Here is an 18,491-nt window from a genome sequence, read left to right as displayed (position 1 = left end):
ACACACACAACATGATGCAACAGTATGAAGAAACCTGTGTGAAAGCAGGAAAGATTTCTGTCTTTCTGATTAGTTAAATGACAAAAAAAAACAGAACTCATGGGAAAAATTCAGAAATGTAAATTTGCAAGAAAAAAATGAAATATTTATGAAGGAAACTATTTATTTTGTGACCAGGTTGCTTCACTTTGTCTGGACCACAGTGATAAATCACCTAGTTTAAAAGAAAGACTCCCTGACATACAAACTTATGTTAATCTTTCAGTTTCTATGTTGTTTATTTTATTTCTGTGATGACATGTTCGATAATTTTGCACCTTGTGTCTACGTTGTATCTCTTTTCTGTCTGTTTCCTTGTGGTTTGGCTGCATTCATTTTTCTTTCAAGTTCTTTTTTTGTAATTGCTTTGCATATTTTTTGCAGCTTTTTGTTTCTCTTTAGCATCGCTTTGTGTCTTTGCTGTCATTTTCAGTATATTTCTGAACATTCTGCATCTCTTTTTTTGTCATTTGTGCTTCTTTTGTGTTTGTTTTTCAGGTTTTTGTTGATATTTTTGTCTTGTCTGTTCTGTTTGTGTGATGTTTCAGTTTTTGGTTTTTTTTGTTTTATTTCCATATTTTATTGAAACCTTTTTTTGGTCATTTGTTTTTTTCTGTGTCATTTTGCATGTATCCCTCTTTTGTTTGTTGTGTTTGATGCTTTGTTTCCTCTCTGTGGTCACTCTGGGCCTGTCTCTGGTCTTTTTAAGCTTCTTTGTACTTGAGGTTGTTTTGCAGCTTTTGTTCTTTTCTTCCACCCTCCTAAACATGAATCTGTTCCTGTTTTCAATGGGACTCTGCCCTCTAGTGGCTAAGCAGCTTCACTGCAGTCAGAGACGGAAAAACAAGTTGTTTTTTTTGTTTCCATGCGTCCTTGAAGGCGTCCAACAGGAAAACCAGGCTCGTGTCAGGGCTGTAAAACTCCACATGACAGCTCTTTATATTTCATCATCTGAGGTTTATATGAAAAATAAAAGAAGCAAAGCATGCTGGATGTTGGAGTTATTAGATGTTTGATTTTTTTTAATTTCATATACAGATAAACATGTAACCTTATTATCTGACTTTGATCTTTGAACTTTCTCGTCGATTTTATTCAACATGAGTTTTTTCCAAGACAAAAATGCTTAATATTTTTCTTATAATTTCACTTAGCAGATCAACATTTTCATTTTTATCTCATAATTTGTACTAAGTACAACTGTTGACTTTTTCCATCTAAAAATTAGTTTGAGTTCATTACTAACCAAATCACACAAATTTTGTTTTACATTTTTTAACCATTTTTATTTTCAAGTCGTCAATAATGGTTTTCATGTCATATTTAAAGACTATTTTATAGCTTTGATTGGAGCAGTAGAAACTGACAATTACTTTGCAAAAATTTCAGCTATTTATATTGCTTTTTATGTGAAATTATCACTTTTTAAATAATTTATCTCATTTTTTATTTAAAAAAGGCAAAACATTAAAACACTTATTATTCTCATAATTTTAAGACACTGAATACAATTCTGTAGTTTTTGTCTCATGTTTTTGACTTGTTCTGTAAAAAGCTCTCTTTTTTCCCTTTTAGCTCAGGAGTTGCATGTTGAACCACAGACTGGATATAAATATTAAACATAAATATGCTTTACAGTCTGTGATGAGCCAACAGCGCTGACGGAGCTCATCATGTGACTCTGCAGCGAGGAGCTCTCACTCTGCTGCTGCTTCAGAGGCCCAGGCAGTGCCGATCGACCAGCAAAGAAGGAATTTCACAAATCCAGAGACAAATACGGCAAGAAAGGTTCAGAAATAAAACATATGAAATAAAGAAGTAAAATGTTAAAATTATTCACAAATCAAAAATGTATATTTTATGTAATTTTTACATCGTCTTCTTCCTTTTCTGTATTTTTTTAACATTAAAGGTTCAAGGCTACTTTATTTGTACCTGTAGGTAAATTTAGTTTACAAAAAAAAGATAGCATTTGCCATCCCCACAAAACACACACACGTATTGAATACTCTTACTGTTTTGATATCTTATGTAATTATTTTGGCGTCTTTAATTATTTTTTATTTTTAATTAATTTTTCCCCCTGAATGTTTGAGGATTATCAGACCGTTTAGACTCCTAGAGATGATTCTTCTTCTTTCAGCTGCTCCTTTAGGATCATTTTCCTGTATACCATCCAAGCCTTTGTTTTTTTTTTTTTTTTTTTAAATTTTGAGTTCTTTCTGTGGTTATTTTGACACAACACAGTCATGTTTGACTTTATTTCTGTCATTACATTTCACGTTTTCATGTTCATATCAATTTTACTTTTATTTTTCCTCTGATATTTAGACTTTCTACTTTTTGTTTTAAAAAGTGCAACATCACAACAGTCATCTTGAGGTGCGTTATGCTATGAGATCAAGAGCTTACAATAACACAGAGAAGTGGCGACAGCAGGAAAGAAAAACTCCCTTTTAACAGGAATAAACCTCCAAAACAACCAGGCTTAGGAAGGGGCAGCAGCCTGCTGCGACATTTTAAAATGAGTTTCCACCTGCTTCTCTCATGTTAAATTCTCTGAAGTTTTAATTCTACTGTTTTTATTTTTCCATTTACGTTTTTTTTATCCATTTGTCATCGTTATTTGTAATTTTAACTTTTTCGATTAAAGCTTTTCTATTTTCAAAGTTTCAATGTCTTCTATTTTAAGACATTTAAGTTGAACGTTCTATTTTCCTCAAACTTTGGTATCTATCTTTCTTTTGATTCCTTAAATGTAGTATTTCCATCGCTCTCCCTGCGTTGTGTCTTTACAGACAACAGGACGAAAACAAAGGTGCTCAGTGAGTCCTCCTCCGAGCAGACACGATCTTTGGTTGAGCTAGCCGGCTAACTGTTAGCTGAGAGAGACGCCATTAGTTGGGTGAAAATCAGGCTTTGGCCACAGGGTGAAACGCGATCTGTCTCTGGGTTTGGACTCGCTTCCCTCCGAGCTGCGAGTAGATTCCGGTAGAAGTCGGGTCCGTGTGTGCTGTCGAGCTGTCCCTCTCATGATTTTAGCTCCTTTTTTGAAGTCGGAAGCTGATGTGAGCTGCGCAGGACTTCATTTCCGACTGGGTTAGCATTAGCAGCGCTAGCCTTAAAACGCCCGTTTTGCGGATAAAAGCGGAGGATTTGTGCGAGTTTTAACTGCCAGCCATGGCGGCGGCGAACAGCGGCAAGACCTATTCGTTCAAGGTGGTGCTGCTCGGGGAGGGCTGCGTGGGGAAGACGTCGCTGGTGCTCAGATACTGCGAGAACAAATTCAACGACAAACACATCACAACTCTACAGGTAAGAGGGGCGGAGGAGCCGGGCTCGTGCTTGTCATCGCGTTGCAGGTGGCAGGTGGAGGGGAGTCTTGTGTTTCCTGACCCGGGCCTGCCGGGGGAGCGGAGTTATTGCGAAATATCGGCGGTGTTGTGGCTGTAACCGGATCCGATGACGGAGGGGAAAGTCAGGTGTTTTTCCGGGAGATTTACGGTCATAAACAGCCAGAAATACATCTGATACACCTGACTTCACTCACTGTTTTCACCACGGGTGCTTTAATCTCCAAGGGAGGCCAGGGGCAAAAGAGAGTAGCTGTGGCCCCACAGGAACCCCCAACAGAGCATTTTAAAGCTTTTAGTGGTGTAGCAAAGACAGGAAGCATGAGGGAAGAGAGGTGAGGAGATGAAGAGACACGGGTGAAACAAGTGAAGGTGACCTGCACAATCTGTTTGATTATAAAAACGAAAGCTTGTACAGGTGAAGGATTTGGGGGGGGGGAGTGTGAGGAAGCTTACTTGACTTGAAGCTGAAGTGCCTCTCACCTGCATTCTTTCTAGTGACCAGCAGGTGGAGCCTCCTGGTGATTATGTAGAAGTCTATCAGAAAACAGTCCTTCCTCTAGCGTCCTCTTTGAGCTCTGCAAACACGTTTCTGATGACTATATAATGTCAGTCTGTAGATTAACGTTCTACTGAATTCAACTTGATATTCGTTTAGTAAATAAAGGCCACATTAGAGTCCAAAAGGACCAATAAGATGGGACTGATTTAGGGTACGGGTGACCTTGTGATTGACCAGTTTAGTCAATGATACAGTATGATCACGTGATGTCTCGGATTCTCAATACAGCTGTGTGAAACTGCAAATTTCAGTATTGATCTGATATCAAGTAAATACAGACCCAGTTTTGCTGATACAATACCAATACGTAAAAGCAGGTTATATATGGGAGACCGGTGTGTCATGATTCATGAGATGAAATGTTGTCAATATGCAAACTCTGAACACTAAATCCTTGTGATTTGACTTTCCACAATAATTAATTAGTTTCTGTGTATTTAGAATCTGAGGCTTTTGGAAACCTGGGATAAAATGTTTCTGCCTCTAAAGGACTTCAAACCAACAGAAGCAGAAGACCGCAATTTCTTTCCCTCATTTCTTGTTGCATACGATGATGATTTGAGAGTCAAATGAAACTGAAACTTCGCTGCTTTTCTTTCACCGTCAGCGTGTAACTGACTCCTGCAGTGCAGATGTGTCTGGGCATGTGGGACTGCTTCGCTCACCTGTGGAATGATTTCTGTCTGCTCTGCTGTCAGGTGTAAATGCGCTGCTCAGCTTCCAGCAACATCTCACCGAGGAGCAGAAGCTCAAAGGAAACAGCAGGAAAACCCTGCAGGTTTCCGTGTGGCTGCTACTGTTTTACAAGCAGTCCTCTGGCCGCCGTCTGCTGATACCTGTCCCAGCTCTTTGAGTCAGGATTAGACCATTGATAAGGATTCACCACACTTTATTTATTAATTTACCTTTGAACATTATAGATTTATTGAACATCGAGGTGGATGGGTGAGAGTTTTCCTGGTGTGTAGTTGTGCTCTGACCGGCAAGTGCGAAAAAGCAGCAAAGGTGAGACCCTGTGAGGCAAAGGCAGAAACCTTTACCTCCTTTATCTCCACGCTGCTGAGTGGACACTCTTTCCTTCATCTTTGAGTCACTTTGAGCTTTCCCCACTGCAAATTGAAGTTGGGGGGGTGGATAATTAGAATAATAGGACCTTTTTCTTTCTCTTTTTTTTTCAAGAGGAAAAAAAAAAACAACACTTCCAAGTGCAGATGTGTTTTTAAATAAAACATTTGGGAGATTTATTTGAGTTCACACCTTGTGGAAAATTAATCAATTAAAAATAGGCCAGTTTCATATAAATAACACGTAGCAGTGGCTGAATAACTTACAAATATAAATAATAATCATGAAAACTATTTGTATGGAATTATGCCTTCATTTCACTGCGCTGTGATCTTGTGTCCTTTCATTAAGACGCAGGCAGCAATCAACCGTCCAGCTCAGGGTCCACAATATATAGATATTTATTTCAAAATAAAAGCATATTAGATGATACCTTTCTCACTGTTTAGTGTGATTTCTGTTTCTGAACATCACTGCAGAGCTTCTCCATATCAGGGCTGTAAGAAGTCACTTTAATATTCACACAGGACTGCAGAGTGTCATCAGTGAGGACACGGTGCTGTTTGGACTTCATGCAGTTTATGCTGAGAAAACCTGCTTGCTTAAGTATGTTGCTCCAAAGATGAACACGACTGCGAAATATAGAGTGAAATTACATAGAGCGAAGTGTTGCAATATTGTACAATGTGAGCCACAAGCATAGGCGTAAGTTTTATAAATGTGTGCAACGATTTGTGTAACTTTCGAGGACTTACGCACGCACTCGCGCTCAATCCCCAAAGAAATGCAGAGCAATCTGCCCTCAACTAAAACAATTTCACAAATGTGTTCATCCAAACCTGAATAATTACTGATCATTTACGCACAATTTATTAATTTCAGCTTCACAAACCAGATAAGCTTTTTGCTGTCAAAAACCTTTCTGTACAATTGTTAAAACTACACATAACATTTCACTAGCTCGCTCACAAAACCTTAAATACGTGCGGAAGAATCACCTGATACGCAAAGATCATGTCACACACCCACTTGGGGTTTGATGCTTAGTGCTCAACTTATAGCAAAGTGCAGAGATGGAGAGAGGCGTCAGACCAGCAGAACTTTATTCACCTGGAGGCGGTGAACACAGTGACCACCTCAGTACTAACATTTCACTCACAGCTGAGCCCGTTAGGCTCTCTTTGCAGGCAGTAGTTAATACTTTTCTTTTTCTCCCTCTGTGAACTTTATACTGTAGATGTTACTCTGACTCTTACTTAAACTCTGCTTAATGAGGATGTGTGGAGTTGCTGAAAGGCATTGTGGGGGATGTAGGCTGGGGAAGGATGTGGGTTCGCCACAAACTCCGTTCACCGCAGAGTAAAAATGCAGTCTTTGTGTTTGCTTCGTGGCCTCGGCTGTTTGGAGGATCCTTGTTGAGGACGAGGATCAGCAAGCCCTCCAGGTTTTCCGTGGACAGCGTCGCAGTCACATGGTCATGTGAATGAACCTCAGCATCACACTTGCAAGGCTCATGTCTACGCTCACTCTCATGTGACGCACAAAGGGGCATCCCAGCTGATTGCAGAGTCTGCTGGCCGTGGATGAAGGATCATCTCACTGAAGCTTAAAGTGTGAGCACAGCATGAGTGTCAAACGAAGCATCTCAGTGTTCTTTAGATGAGAGGATTAGGAGAAACTTCCAGAGGCTGTTGATGGTTTGTTTTCGCCAGCACGAGCTCTGCATTATCGAACTGTTATGATTTGTCATGGGACTGTGAAGAAAAGTGTCTGTGTGTATGCATTTTCCAGTCATCCTCTCAGTTCAGAAGGATTTAAAGATGTTTATTAGCAGTGCCGCTGATGGACATCGCTGAGTTTAGGGAGTTTAAACCAGTTCCTGCTGTTTGTTTCACCTGCTGTAGGTTTACCCAGAACCAGTACTTTATATTAAAATGATAAAACTGGCTCAACTTGTGGTCATTTTCAACTAACTGGTCTGATAATTGTCTGAATCATTATCCAACTCTGGATTTAGCATTTCAGTCATGTAGCAGACAGTTTTTGGAAGTAAACAGAAAAAGCACATAAAAGGAAAACTGGTTTAAAATTGAAGTAAACAGTTGGGGGAATTCGAATCACTTACTGATTTCATTTTTGGCACGTTTGGGCCTCCGTAGGTTTGGTTTAAACCTCAGAGGTCAGAGCACTCGTGGAGCAGTGCAGTCAGCTGACCGACGTCACATTTACACACTAATTCCAACCTTAATCACATACTGTCACAGCCCCACTCTCAGCCTTCCTCTCACCTCTCCACCATAAATCTCTCCCCTCTGCTCCGTCCAGCCGTCACGTAAATTCTACTGCTGATGTTGAAATCTTAATCTCGGGTTTGACTTTCCCAGAGAACGCTTCAATAAATCATACGTGACTGGGACGGAGGGGAAAAGCCACAGCCTGCTGCTCGGCAGGACTTTGGTCTTTGGTTTATTGCTGCGCAGACTGTCGACAGAAATCAGTTGACAGGTTAACATAAAACTTGCAGATGTTTTTGTGGTAAAATGTGAGAAGTTACAAAAGTTGTTGCAGAAGGCTGATTTTAGCAGAGATGCTCGTAAATTATTGGTTTAACTTCTGGTCAAAGGGCACGTGCACAGAGCTGAAGCGGTTTCAGAATATGTTTGGGGATTTATCTGCTAAAATAATCTCAGACTTTATTTTTTTTTTCACCATCCACCAGTTTATTGTGCATATTTTCTACTGTTTAGTTTCTATTTTATTTTCTAGCGCTTGTGTTTTACTATCTCCAGTCCAAAAAAAAGTGTGAGAGTGTAAAATGTAAATTAGAAATGGAAAAAAACCCAGAATGCAATGATTTGAAAATGTCATGAACCCATGTTTTATTCACAACAGAAAACAGGACACGTATAAAAGTTTAAAATGAGAAAATGAACCATTCAGCTGCATCAATGCTGAAAGGTACACACAGATAACAGAGCATCTGCTCCCGTCCAGGCAGGGAAGGCCTTCATATTTCAGCAGACCTGCCTGCAATTAGGACCTTACACCAGCTGAAAACAGCATCAGCATCGCGAATTGAAAAATATGGCAAAGCAGCAACAACAGCAGCCCAGATGTTTTACAGACTGTAGTTAAAAGAAGAGAGGATGCTGCAGTGTGGGCAACATGCCAGTTTTATTGAGACATGTTGCTGGTATCAAATTCAAAATGATTTCATATTTTTTATTAAAATGTTTCATTTTCTCAGTTTAAACGTTTCTCTCTTTTATTGTAAATCAAGATTCATGGATTTACAAATCATTACATTCTGTTTTTATTTACATTTACATGACAAACTGTTTGTCTTGTGTTTTTGATATTTTAGTATTTTTAATTGGTGAGATGCTTTATTTTATTTAGTTTAATGGAAATTCATTGAGCTTTTTTTCTGCTGCTTTATTTTGTTTAGTATCTTATTTAACATTTTATCCAATTTTTATTTTGTGTTTTTTAGTTGTTGAGCTACCTTTCAATATTACTTTGCTCAGTTGAATCTTATTCAAATTGAGTTTGTGACATTATTAAAATAATCATGTTGTCCTCTTCCTACGCAGGCGTCCTTCCTCACAAAGAAGCTGAACATCACAGGAAAAAGAGTAAACCTCGCCATATGGGTAAGGCTGCGTTCAAAGTAGTTTTTATTCTCCTGATCTTCTGAATAAAGGTTTTGGGTGTTAACGTTGTCTGGTTGTGCAGGACACAGCGGGTCAGGAGCGCTTCCACGCCTTAGGTCCCATCTACTACAGAGACTCCAATGGAGCCATACTAGTGTACGACATAACAGATGAAGACTCCTTTCAGAAGGTACTTTTGAAAACGAAAGTTTGATGATCCAACATCGTAAAAGCAGACTTTCGACAGCATGTCATTATGGAAATGACAAAACAGCAGTGGAAACTAAACTCGTAACAAACAAATAACCAGTTTTGTGTCCTTTTATCCACAACCTTGGAGCAGCTATATAGAAGCTTTACAGTTCATCCAGGAAGTAAAATTTCTTTTTAAATAATTTACAAAAAGTAAAAGACAGTTTACATGGCTGCTGGTGATCACTTGACCCTCTGGATTGAAAAAGGTCGATCCAAAACAATCAGTGTTTTGTTATGGACAAATGCTGAAAAGTTCATTAAAGAAATGGTATTTAATTTAAACTTTTAGGACCTACTCTGAATTGCCCGGCTATAGTTTAGTAATCAGAACTGAAAAGTGCAGTCAGAGTATTTCCAGTCTTAAGATGAGTAAACATTAAGATTGAAACATCTTACAAATAAAAAGTTTAGTCTGTCTGTGGGTCTTTGGATGTTAAACCCTTTGTTTCTCAGAATGTTAATTATGATCATAATGTTGCTCTTTCAGTTCCTGTCTGCATTATAATTACTTCATTATTTGTATCTTGGTTTTATGAAGGGTTTATTTGACCTGAGTGCTTTGTTGTCGTTGCAGGTGAAGAACTGGGTGAAAGAGTTGAGGAAAATGTTGGGGAACGAGATTTGTTTATGTATAGTAGGTAAGTTATCAGAAAGTGGTGGAGACCCAAAAGGGAGCTAAAAGAGATGAACACAAAGATTACTGAAAATTAGAACTGGTTTAATTTTTTTTTTAATGGAAGTAAAGAATAAGTTAATGAAAACCAAGTGGGCAAAAATATTGATTATTAAAAGTGCAAAGGAGATTTGGTTCATTTTAAATAGGTGTTGTGTCTCTGTAGGGTTGTGATTACTGCCTGCATTCTGCCCATCTTCCATCTACAATGGAAACACGGTCCAGGCGTCCAGTTCAGGGACTCCAGTTAGCTAAGGTGAAGCCTAGCAGACAGCTAGCAGCTAGAACAGCTGTAGCTGTCAGTCAAAGAGGCCACGCCCCCTAATAATACATACTTTAAGCCTTTAAAAAATACAAATTAAGGAGTTATAAAGATATGAAAAGAAATGACCTTTAGAGTCCAGTTTGTGTGTTGGGCTGTAAACATATTTATCTCTGCTGTAAAGCTGGAAATTGTAACATGGGAGCCTCTAGTGGACATTTGAGGAACTGCATGGTTTGGTACCTACTCAATGGTTTTCATTTTCACCCTGTAGACCAGGCCTCGAGGGCCCGTGTCCTGCTGGTTTTGGATCTCACCCTGGGTCAACACACCTGAATCAAATGATTAGTTCATTACCAGGCCTCTGGAGAACTTAAAGACATGTTGAGGAGGTAATTTAGCATCTAAATCAGCTGTGTTGGATCAAGGACACATCTAAAACCGGCAGGACACTGGCCTTCGAGGCCTTGAGTTTCCCCACCCCTGCTGTAGACAGACACCTTAAAACAAGGGAGCCTGGGGGCCGGAATCGCCCCAGCAGGAAAGTGTGAAGGAGGACATACATTTTGGACTTTAAACTGTATTTCATAAATTTTACAGCTTTTCCCACTGATGCCCAACATCACTCCCACACCCGATCATATCACAGTAATAAAGTAACTGATAAATTATCATATCATAGATCACATCTACTATTGAAATGTTTTCTGGTTATTTTTTATTATAAAACAAACCCACTACATAAACGGAGTTTGACATCCCTGTATTAAAAGGAAGCTGGCTGAAATTAAGTGAAATGATCCTTTAAGGTGTCACCAGCAGCACACTGACTTAAATATCAGCGATGACTCGTCTCTCTCGCATCAACACTGTTTTTTTGTTTTTTTTTTCTGATGTGGTTATATAGATAAATAGAAGTAGATTTAAGGGTTGGCTGGGAGTTTGGTAAATTGTGTGGTTCATGTGAACACATGAGCTGAGGAGGAAAACAGAGAAAATAAACCTCATGAGCAGCGTTTGTTTTTAAGATTTCATGTCACGCACACTGGACGTTTGGGCCTCCTCTGTTGCTCCTGTTGCCATAGCTGCTAAATATATGATGTTGTTAGTCCGTGTGTGGCTTCATGGGGGCAATTTGTACAGTTATAACTGGATTATGTTGGTGATGTTGCGTTTGTCATGTGTTTGTACCCTATCGTACAGTTATCAAATCTGTTGTTTGGAAATTTTGATTTTGCTTTTAATTAGACTCCACATCACATGAGCACTTCAAAGTGCTCCCTCTGAGCTGAGCGCTGCATCGTTAACGTACCTGTTACATCCAGTTCACAGTTCAGATGCCTGCACAGAAATATTCAAATCATTACTGTGGGTGTTTGCATCTATAAATAGATATCACATTCAGCTCGGGTGGATTTGCATGCAGCTATCAGTAGCTGAGAAAATAACTTCTCAGCTTTAACACTCAGCGTTATAAATATTTTTCAGTGTTGTACTTTTATAAAAACCTCTGTGTACTTCAGAAGGTGCATGTTTTCGTCAGTGGCTGGTGGAGACTAGTGATGGGAATTCCGGCTCTCTTTAGAAAACCGTCTGTTTTGGCTCGGCTCACTAAAAGCAGCCAGCTCTTTCGGCTCCTAACTGGCTCTTCAGTTGTTTTGTTGCTTTAATTAATTTATTATCAACTCGTATATGTGTGTGTGTGTGTGTATATATGTGTGTGTGTGTATATATATATATGTGTATATGTATATGTGTATATATATATATGTATATATATATATGTGTATATGTATATGTGTGTGTATATATATATGTATATGTGTGTATTAGGGGTGCAACGATACACAAAATTCACGGTTCGGTTCGATACTTTGGTGTCACGGTTCGATATTTTTTCGATACAAAAAAATGTTCATGCCTTCTTAATTTGTCATTTATTAAAATTATAAATATATATTTTAACTCAAAAGTACAGTTTTTAAATTTAACCCTAACCCTTGTGCGTGTTTTTTATTTTGACAGTGAATGCGCACCTGCGGACCACTTATGTGCAGCCCTGGTTATTTAGCTCGTCATATTGCAGCCACAGAAATTCTTTTGTCCATGAAACCATAAAGCTGCACTTTCTTTTTGCCTTATAGTCTGATTTGTCATAACTTTTCCGTTTTGTGGTAAGCTTTTCTTTGGCTGTCACTTCTTCACCCTGACCTGTCTTATTTGGCTCAGCAGAACTAAAATATATATCCTGCTGCTTTTACACACGCACTCACATAAGCTCAGCGATTCTCTGCGCGATCAACCTCTCACATGTTTAAGCTGCGGGAGATTTCACTTGTCATGTTTGCGTAGTAAGCTAACGATTAATAAGACGATGTCAGAGGAATTGGTGCACAAATTATCATCACTCACAGATCAGTGCTGTCATTGCAAAGTGAAAGCAAAAAAACAAGCGCAAATTCAAACGCGATTTCAATATGTCACATATTGACAGTGGCTCACCGATGCCAATGACATAATTACCCAGCTACATTTCTGAAAGAATGCAAAAGCATTGACATATATTTTTACTTCCTACAATAGCCCGACGGGCAGGGCAGAGATAGATTTTGGTAGCCCGACTGAAAAAAATCGCTAGCGATATTGCAAGCCCTGTATCTGATTGAGGAATCACTCATCTTTGGAAAAGAGAGTTTATTACAGAGAAATGTCTCTTTCCAAAATAAAAGCTATACTATCCGCTTCTTCTGGGCTATATTCTCAGCAGCATATTAAACATATAAGGAGAATCATGTGCTAACAGCTGTCTAAATGACTCGGCTAAAGTTAGTAGCATGCTTGTTGTTTTTGTCTTTGCACTAGGATGATGTCGGCGTAAATGTGCAGTCATATTCGTTGTGTTCCCACTAGTGCTTTCAGGTTAATCTCGTTGAAATGACTTTAACGCCACAACACGGCAAATCTCCGTTAACGAGCTACCCCTGATCGCCCCGTGCATGGGGCTAGACGGCCAACACGTTAACGAGCTAACTGCGCTAACACACTAGTTCCCACCCATGTAATTGAGCATTGCATGGCACATCCAACATACTGTTTTACTTTAGTCCATGACGCGCTTACCTTCAGGGTCATACGTCACATGAAAACCAAAATAATTCCAAACGCCAGATCTGAATGAGGGTGGGGGAGGTCCATGTTGCAAGGAGAGCTTAACTTCTGTCTCGCTAGCTTGCCCTGCGCTCTTCCTTCTGACTATGCTGTCTGTGTTGAGCGCTCAGTGGATCTGCGCTCGACAGTGCAGCCTAGGCGGAGTAGTCGAACGCAGATTCACTGAGCGCTCAACACAGACAGCATCGTCAGAAGGAAAGTTGATAAAATAAATTACAAATGTTGTATTGTTCGATACATATGCGTACCGAACCGAAAGCACTGTATCGAACGGTTCAATATCGATACGAATATCGTTGCACCCCTAGTATATATATGTATGTGTGTGTGTGTGTGTGTGTGTGTGTGTGTGTGTGTGTGTGTGTGTATATATGTGTGTGTGTATACGGTGGCACCTAGACCGAATCAGAGCTAAAAGTGAACCTAAGCACTAAATATTAACTTTTGTGAGGAAGCTGGAGAGCTTTTAGAGAGCAATGATCAGTGCTTATATCAGTGGAATAAATGACTGTCAGAGTGAAAGTGCTCGCTGTAGCTTTGGTTTCAAGAATTTGAATGAATGTCTGATCACATCAGACTTATGAGGAACAATGTGGTTTCTGTCTCTGTTGTGGAACACTGCGAAAGCTCTTCATCCTCATGAGGATATATGAGGATCTGTGGGAGTTCACAATCATTCTGTAATTTCTGGACTCACAAACCTCCTACTGGGAGTGTTCAGGAGTGTGTGGTATATTCCTTGTACAGCTGTAGTGAGAGCGCAGTTGGCATCATGCTCGTTCTCAGTAGGTATTGCTCTCTGACAGAGCTGCTCTCTGTATGTAGCTATTGTTTGTTTTTCGTTGGTAGTTTTTCTGGACAGAATTTCTCATCTGTTCACAGACGATGTAGTTCTTTAACTTTATTGAGCGGCAACTTCCACCTGACTCTGGGGCGAGGTCAGATGTGAAGTGGGAGGGAAAAGCGTGAGCACCTCCACATCTGAGGTTGTGGTTCTTGGTTGCTGCTCTAAGTGGAGTTCAGTATCTCAGGATATTTTTGAATGTGTGAGCAAAGGAGGGAGCGAGAGCTGTACCAATTTGTTGTTATGAAGAGAGCTGAGTGTGAAAGTGAAGCTGGTGATTTACCGGTCGATCCACATTCCCAGCTCAGCTCTGGGTAGTGACTGAAACAATGAGATGACAGATACAAGTGCCAGAAAACATTTTTGTGACAGCTCTCTTTTAGAGACAAGGTGAGGTGGGGCTCAGAGTAGAGCCGCACCTCCTCCAGATTAAAAGGAGTCAGCTCAGGTGGTTTTGGGCACCTCAACTAGAAGGAGAGCCTGGGGCGGACCCAGGAGCAGGTTTGGGAATGCCTTAGTGCTCCACCGGGAGAGCTGGTGGAAGTGGCTGTGTGCAGGCAAGTCTGAGCATTTCTGCATAGACTGATGGAGACCCGTCCATCATTCGGACATGTGATTGACTACTTTTGCATGCAACTCTCTGACTGTGTAATGATTATCTTTGGTTGACTACAACTGCTAATCACAGATTATAAAGTATAATGTGATGTGACCTTAAAATGATTCTTAAATTGGGCATTTTACTGAAGGTTTGTTTTCTTTGCAGGTAATAAAATAGATTTGGACAAAGACAGACATGTTTCAGTGGAAGAGGCTGAGAGGTAACAACTGCTGCTTATTAGTCAATAATAATACTTTTATTATTAGTAGAAAATATAATGAAGAAAAATTAAAGTGAGCATCATTATTTTATATTTCCCACGCCGAGCTGCTCAGCTGTGAGCAGCGACGATGTCCTGAGTCTGAGCAAAGTTTAATGGCCACTCTCATGTTCGTGTGCAGTTATGCCGAGTCGGTGGGAGCCAAACACTACCACACATCAGCCAAGCTAAATAAAGGCATCGAGGAACTCTTTCTGGATCTGTGTAAAAGTAAGACCGACAGCATCTTTAATTTTTTTTCACAATACAAAAAGATCAAAGAGCAGCAAACTTTATATTTTTTGGAGGCTTAAGGAACAACTTTTACAACATATTTTTGTTTAAGGCGGACATGATTTATTCTTTAATTATAAAACACATTTTGTTAAATCGCTTGATTTCCTGGCAGCTTGTCCAAATCACATTAGTTAATCACATTAACCATATCCCTAGACATTTTGTCATAGACAGGTGCAGTTCTGTCCAGGATTGGCTGATTAGATGTTTGTGATCACACTAAACAGGTTAACTGAACAAATAGGCCAATGAGTGAATTCTGTTCATTTGACACAAAGTTTCTGTCAATAATTCTAAGGTTGAAATCAGTGGTGTGCAAATATGTGTGCAGAATTCAAATCCGTAGGAAACAGGGCGTAAAAAAAACCTTTCTTTGAAACTCGGGATCTGACCTTTGACCTCTGAACTGGTCTACTGTGTTTTCAGGGATGATGGAAACTGCTCAGGCTGAGGAGAGGTTGAAGGGCAACGGAGCCAGCCAATCAGCATCAAGTAGGCGGGGTGTACAGATTGTTGATGATGAACCACAGGCCACGCCCGCTGGAGGCTGCTGCTCCTCTGGCTAACACACACACACACAAGCACACACACACCTTCTCTCTGTGCTTGCAGACATAATATCCACACACACATTTTCCAGTGTCTGTCGGTCCGCTCTACTGTAATCTGCTGTGTCCATTCAGCGCCGCCTCTGCTGCTAAGGAGCATGGGAAATCATATTTAAATTTGTTTAATCTGTGTTCCCTTCAAAATAAAAGTACCTGGAGTCCTTATGATTAAAAGGAGTGTGTGTTCAGTGATTAAATCACTTTCTTTAATGATAATAACTCCCCATGTTAGTTTGTCGTTGATAAACGTCCATCTGCAGCTGTTTGTGTGTTTGTACTAAACATTATTAATAAAAGACATGAAATCATTCTGAGGACAGAAAGTTGAGTCTCAGGCTTTTAACACAGATTTTTGTTTTTGTGTATTGGGGGAAATAGGGGTTTAACGCACACACACCCAAGCGCACACACATACATATAATACTACCCCCATTAATCTTCATGTTTATCTGAAGCATGTTTTCAAACTAAGAGGAACACAGGACTGGCTGTTTGTGGTGCAGCGGCTCCACCTGCTGGTCAAAAGTTAAACTGCAGTGAATTGGTAAAACATCAAAAATGAGTTTAAATGTTTACTTTCGGATGTTAAAACACTGAAAGAATACAGGGTGTTGCTTTTCATAACACGGCTGTCCAATCCACATTTTCTTTTTTAGAGGAAGACTCACACAAGCGGCTGTAAGACGATGAATATAGAAACTCAGCAGAGTCGGGCCACATAATTGTTAAATGGTGCTGTGCAGAGTGACATCACTTAGGCTACGTTCACACTGCAGGCGAAAGCGCATCAAATACGATTTTTTTGACCCTATGCGACCCATATCCGATCATGGTATGACAGTGTGAACGGCACAAATCCGATATTTTCAAATCCGATCTGGGTCACTTTCGTATGTGGTACTGAATCCGATACATATCCGATGTTTCAGAAAGCGACTGCTGTTTGAACGTTCAAGTCGCATTAAATCCGTCTTTTACGTCACTGACACAAGACGGACGCCAATTATCAGCTCCGGAGAAGCGCCCGAGAAGACATCGCGAACGCTTCCTGGCCATCCGGTGAAACTGCTGGGAAGACAACGCTGGAGAAACGTGAACATTTTATTTGTACTGTATAATCTGCAGATTCTGACAGAAATCTGCAACTATCCTTTGAAGCACCGCTCCTCTAAAACAGCAATAATGATAATTATTAGGTTATTTACATTATTATGTAAATAACAAAATAACTTAAAGCAAAAATTGGGAAACGTGAAGTCCGAAGTCTTTATATTAAGGGCCATCTATCAAACAATATTGTTTGCTCTGGGTCTAAACAGAGCGCGTTGTGTGTGACGTCTTCTTTTGCGCATGCGGGCCGCTTTGAGCGTTCACACTAGAGCGCGTTTGCTGTCACATTTTATTTGTAGTGTGAACGAGCAGACAAAAAAATCGGATTTGATCAAAAAATCTGAATTGAGCATTAAGACCTGCAGTGTGAACGTAGCCTTAGTCTGTGGACAAGGACTCTACGGAGCATGCTCTGTGGGTGCAGAACAAGCCCTCCGAGACCTTGAGCCACATTTTAATAGTGAATTTTGTAATCTGATTTAAAGAGGGAAGAAAATGTGTGAAGTCAGATTTTGATCGAAGCAGGAAGCTGTTAAACACATTGCTAAGAAGCAGAACTGCAGTTATAGATTCCCAAAATAAAAATAATATGAAAACCGATGTGTCTAAACTGAATAATAGAAAAGAAACGTGGGAAATGGAAAATTTATTGCTGAAACAGATTCTTGTTTTATAAAGGAAGTAAAACAATCTTTTGTATTAAAAGTGCTGAAAAATCGAAATGTATTAAAAAAAGGCTATTCCTCACATTTAGTCAGTTATTACATTTGATCGGTAATATAGCCAGTAAAATCTCAGAAAAGTGATTAGTGACGTGTTTAAATGACTTACATGTGAAAGTGTAATGATATTTAGAGGTCCTATTGACAGGGAAGAAGGTCTTTATGGTGTAAAGTAACAGTAAATGGCACTTTTGATGATCAAATGATTAGAAATGGGAAATTAAAACATTTTTGTTAAATGAGGGAGCACTGCCTCAGTGTCTCAACTGATTGTGCTTACGTCGCCCCCCAGTGGCAATTCTGAGACAGAAAAAAGGTATTTAATTTAAAATTACTGAAAACTGAAACTCAGTTGAATGTTCACATTAGAGAAACTGGAGTACATGATTCTTTCTCTTATTTTTTGAAGAAAAAAAAAGAAAACCCCATGTTTTAATGGGTTTTACACACACACACACAGACACACACACTTATTGAATTGATACTGTGCATGTCTGATTTCTGTAACCAAGTTTGTCTGACTTTTCGAAAAAATAAAAAGCACTGACAATGCTGAAAATTTATTCATATTCTCATAGCAGTGATGAAATCTGCCCAAGTTTTCTCTCTTTTGTCTCAGCTGTGAAATACTGTTTTTTTTCCCCACTGCATTTGTCGCTCCAGTCATCTCTGCTCCATGAAAAACATTGTACACAAAAATACATAAAACACAGTGAGTGAATTGGTTCTTGCAGAAGAAGAAGAAAACAAAAATGATATTCCTCCCAAAAAAATAACAGATTGTTTTGGAAGTGTCACTTTTTTCAAACTGCTTGTTTTTTCATCATTTTTTTTTAAGATGAATGATTTGTACCCAAAAGCAATGCTCAGACTTTTGTCTTCAAAGGGTAACCTTTTCCAGTGTTGCACACACTGATATGGAGTCCCAAAGAGCTAAAAATTAACAAATCACAAACTGAACAATATGGCCAGAAAAATGTTGCTACCTATATCACTTTGGTTTATCTTTCAGCTAAAGTT

At 39.5% G+C, this 18,491-nt stretch overlaps 1 protein-coding gene across 1 annotated transcript; it reads left to right on the top strand.

Annotated features, from left to right (window-relative positions):
• Nucleotides 1-2,795: 2,795 nt before the first annotated feature.
• On the top strand, nucleotides 2,796-18,034 carry rab21 (RAB21, member RAS oncogene family). Its single transcript, XM_082511760.1, has 7 exons — nucleotides 2,796-3,354; nucleotides 8,613-8,672; nucleotides 8,755-8,862; nucleotides 9,502-9,565; nucleotides 14,641-14,695; nucleotides 14,877-14,965; nucleotides 15,458-18,034. The coding sequence occupies exons 1-7, from the start codon at nucleotides 3,220-3,222 to the stop codon at nucleotides 15,595-15,597; spliced, it is 651 nt and encodes a 216-aa protein (XP_082367886.1). The 5' UTR covers nucleotides 2,796-3,219; the 3' UTR covers nucleotides 15,598-18,034.
• The last annotated feature ends 457 nt before the right edge of the window (nucleotides 18,035-18,491 follow it).

Source organism: Aulonocara stuartgranti (assembly GCF_965226115.1).
Source record: "Aulonocara stuartgranti genome assembly, chromosome: 17".
Classification (NCBI taxonomy): Eukaryota; Metazoa; Chordata; class Actinopteri; order Cichliformes; family Cichlidae; genus Aulonocara; species Aulonocara stuartgranti.
The sequence above is the reverse complement of the archived record's forward strand: the minus strand, read 5'-3'. Positions and strand labels throughout refer to the sequence as shown.

Bases quoted from the DNA above. Each gene is read 5' to 3' on its own strand.
- rab21 (XM_082511760.1), top strand. From the start codon at position 3,220: ATGGCGGCGGCGAACAGCGGCAAGACCTATTCGTTCAAGGTGGTGCTG. The intron at 8,863-9,501 runs GTACTTTTGAAA...TTGTCGTTGCAG, and splicing joins ATGAAGACTCCTTTCAGAAG to GTGAAGAACTGGGTGAAAGA. The intron at 14,696-14,876 runs GTAACAACTGCT...GTTCGTGTGCAG, and splicing joins TCAGTGGAAGAGGCTGAGAG to TTATGCCGAGTCGGTGGGAG.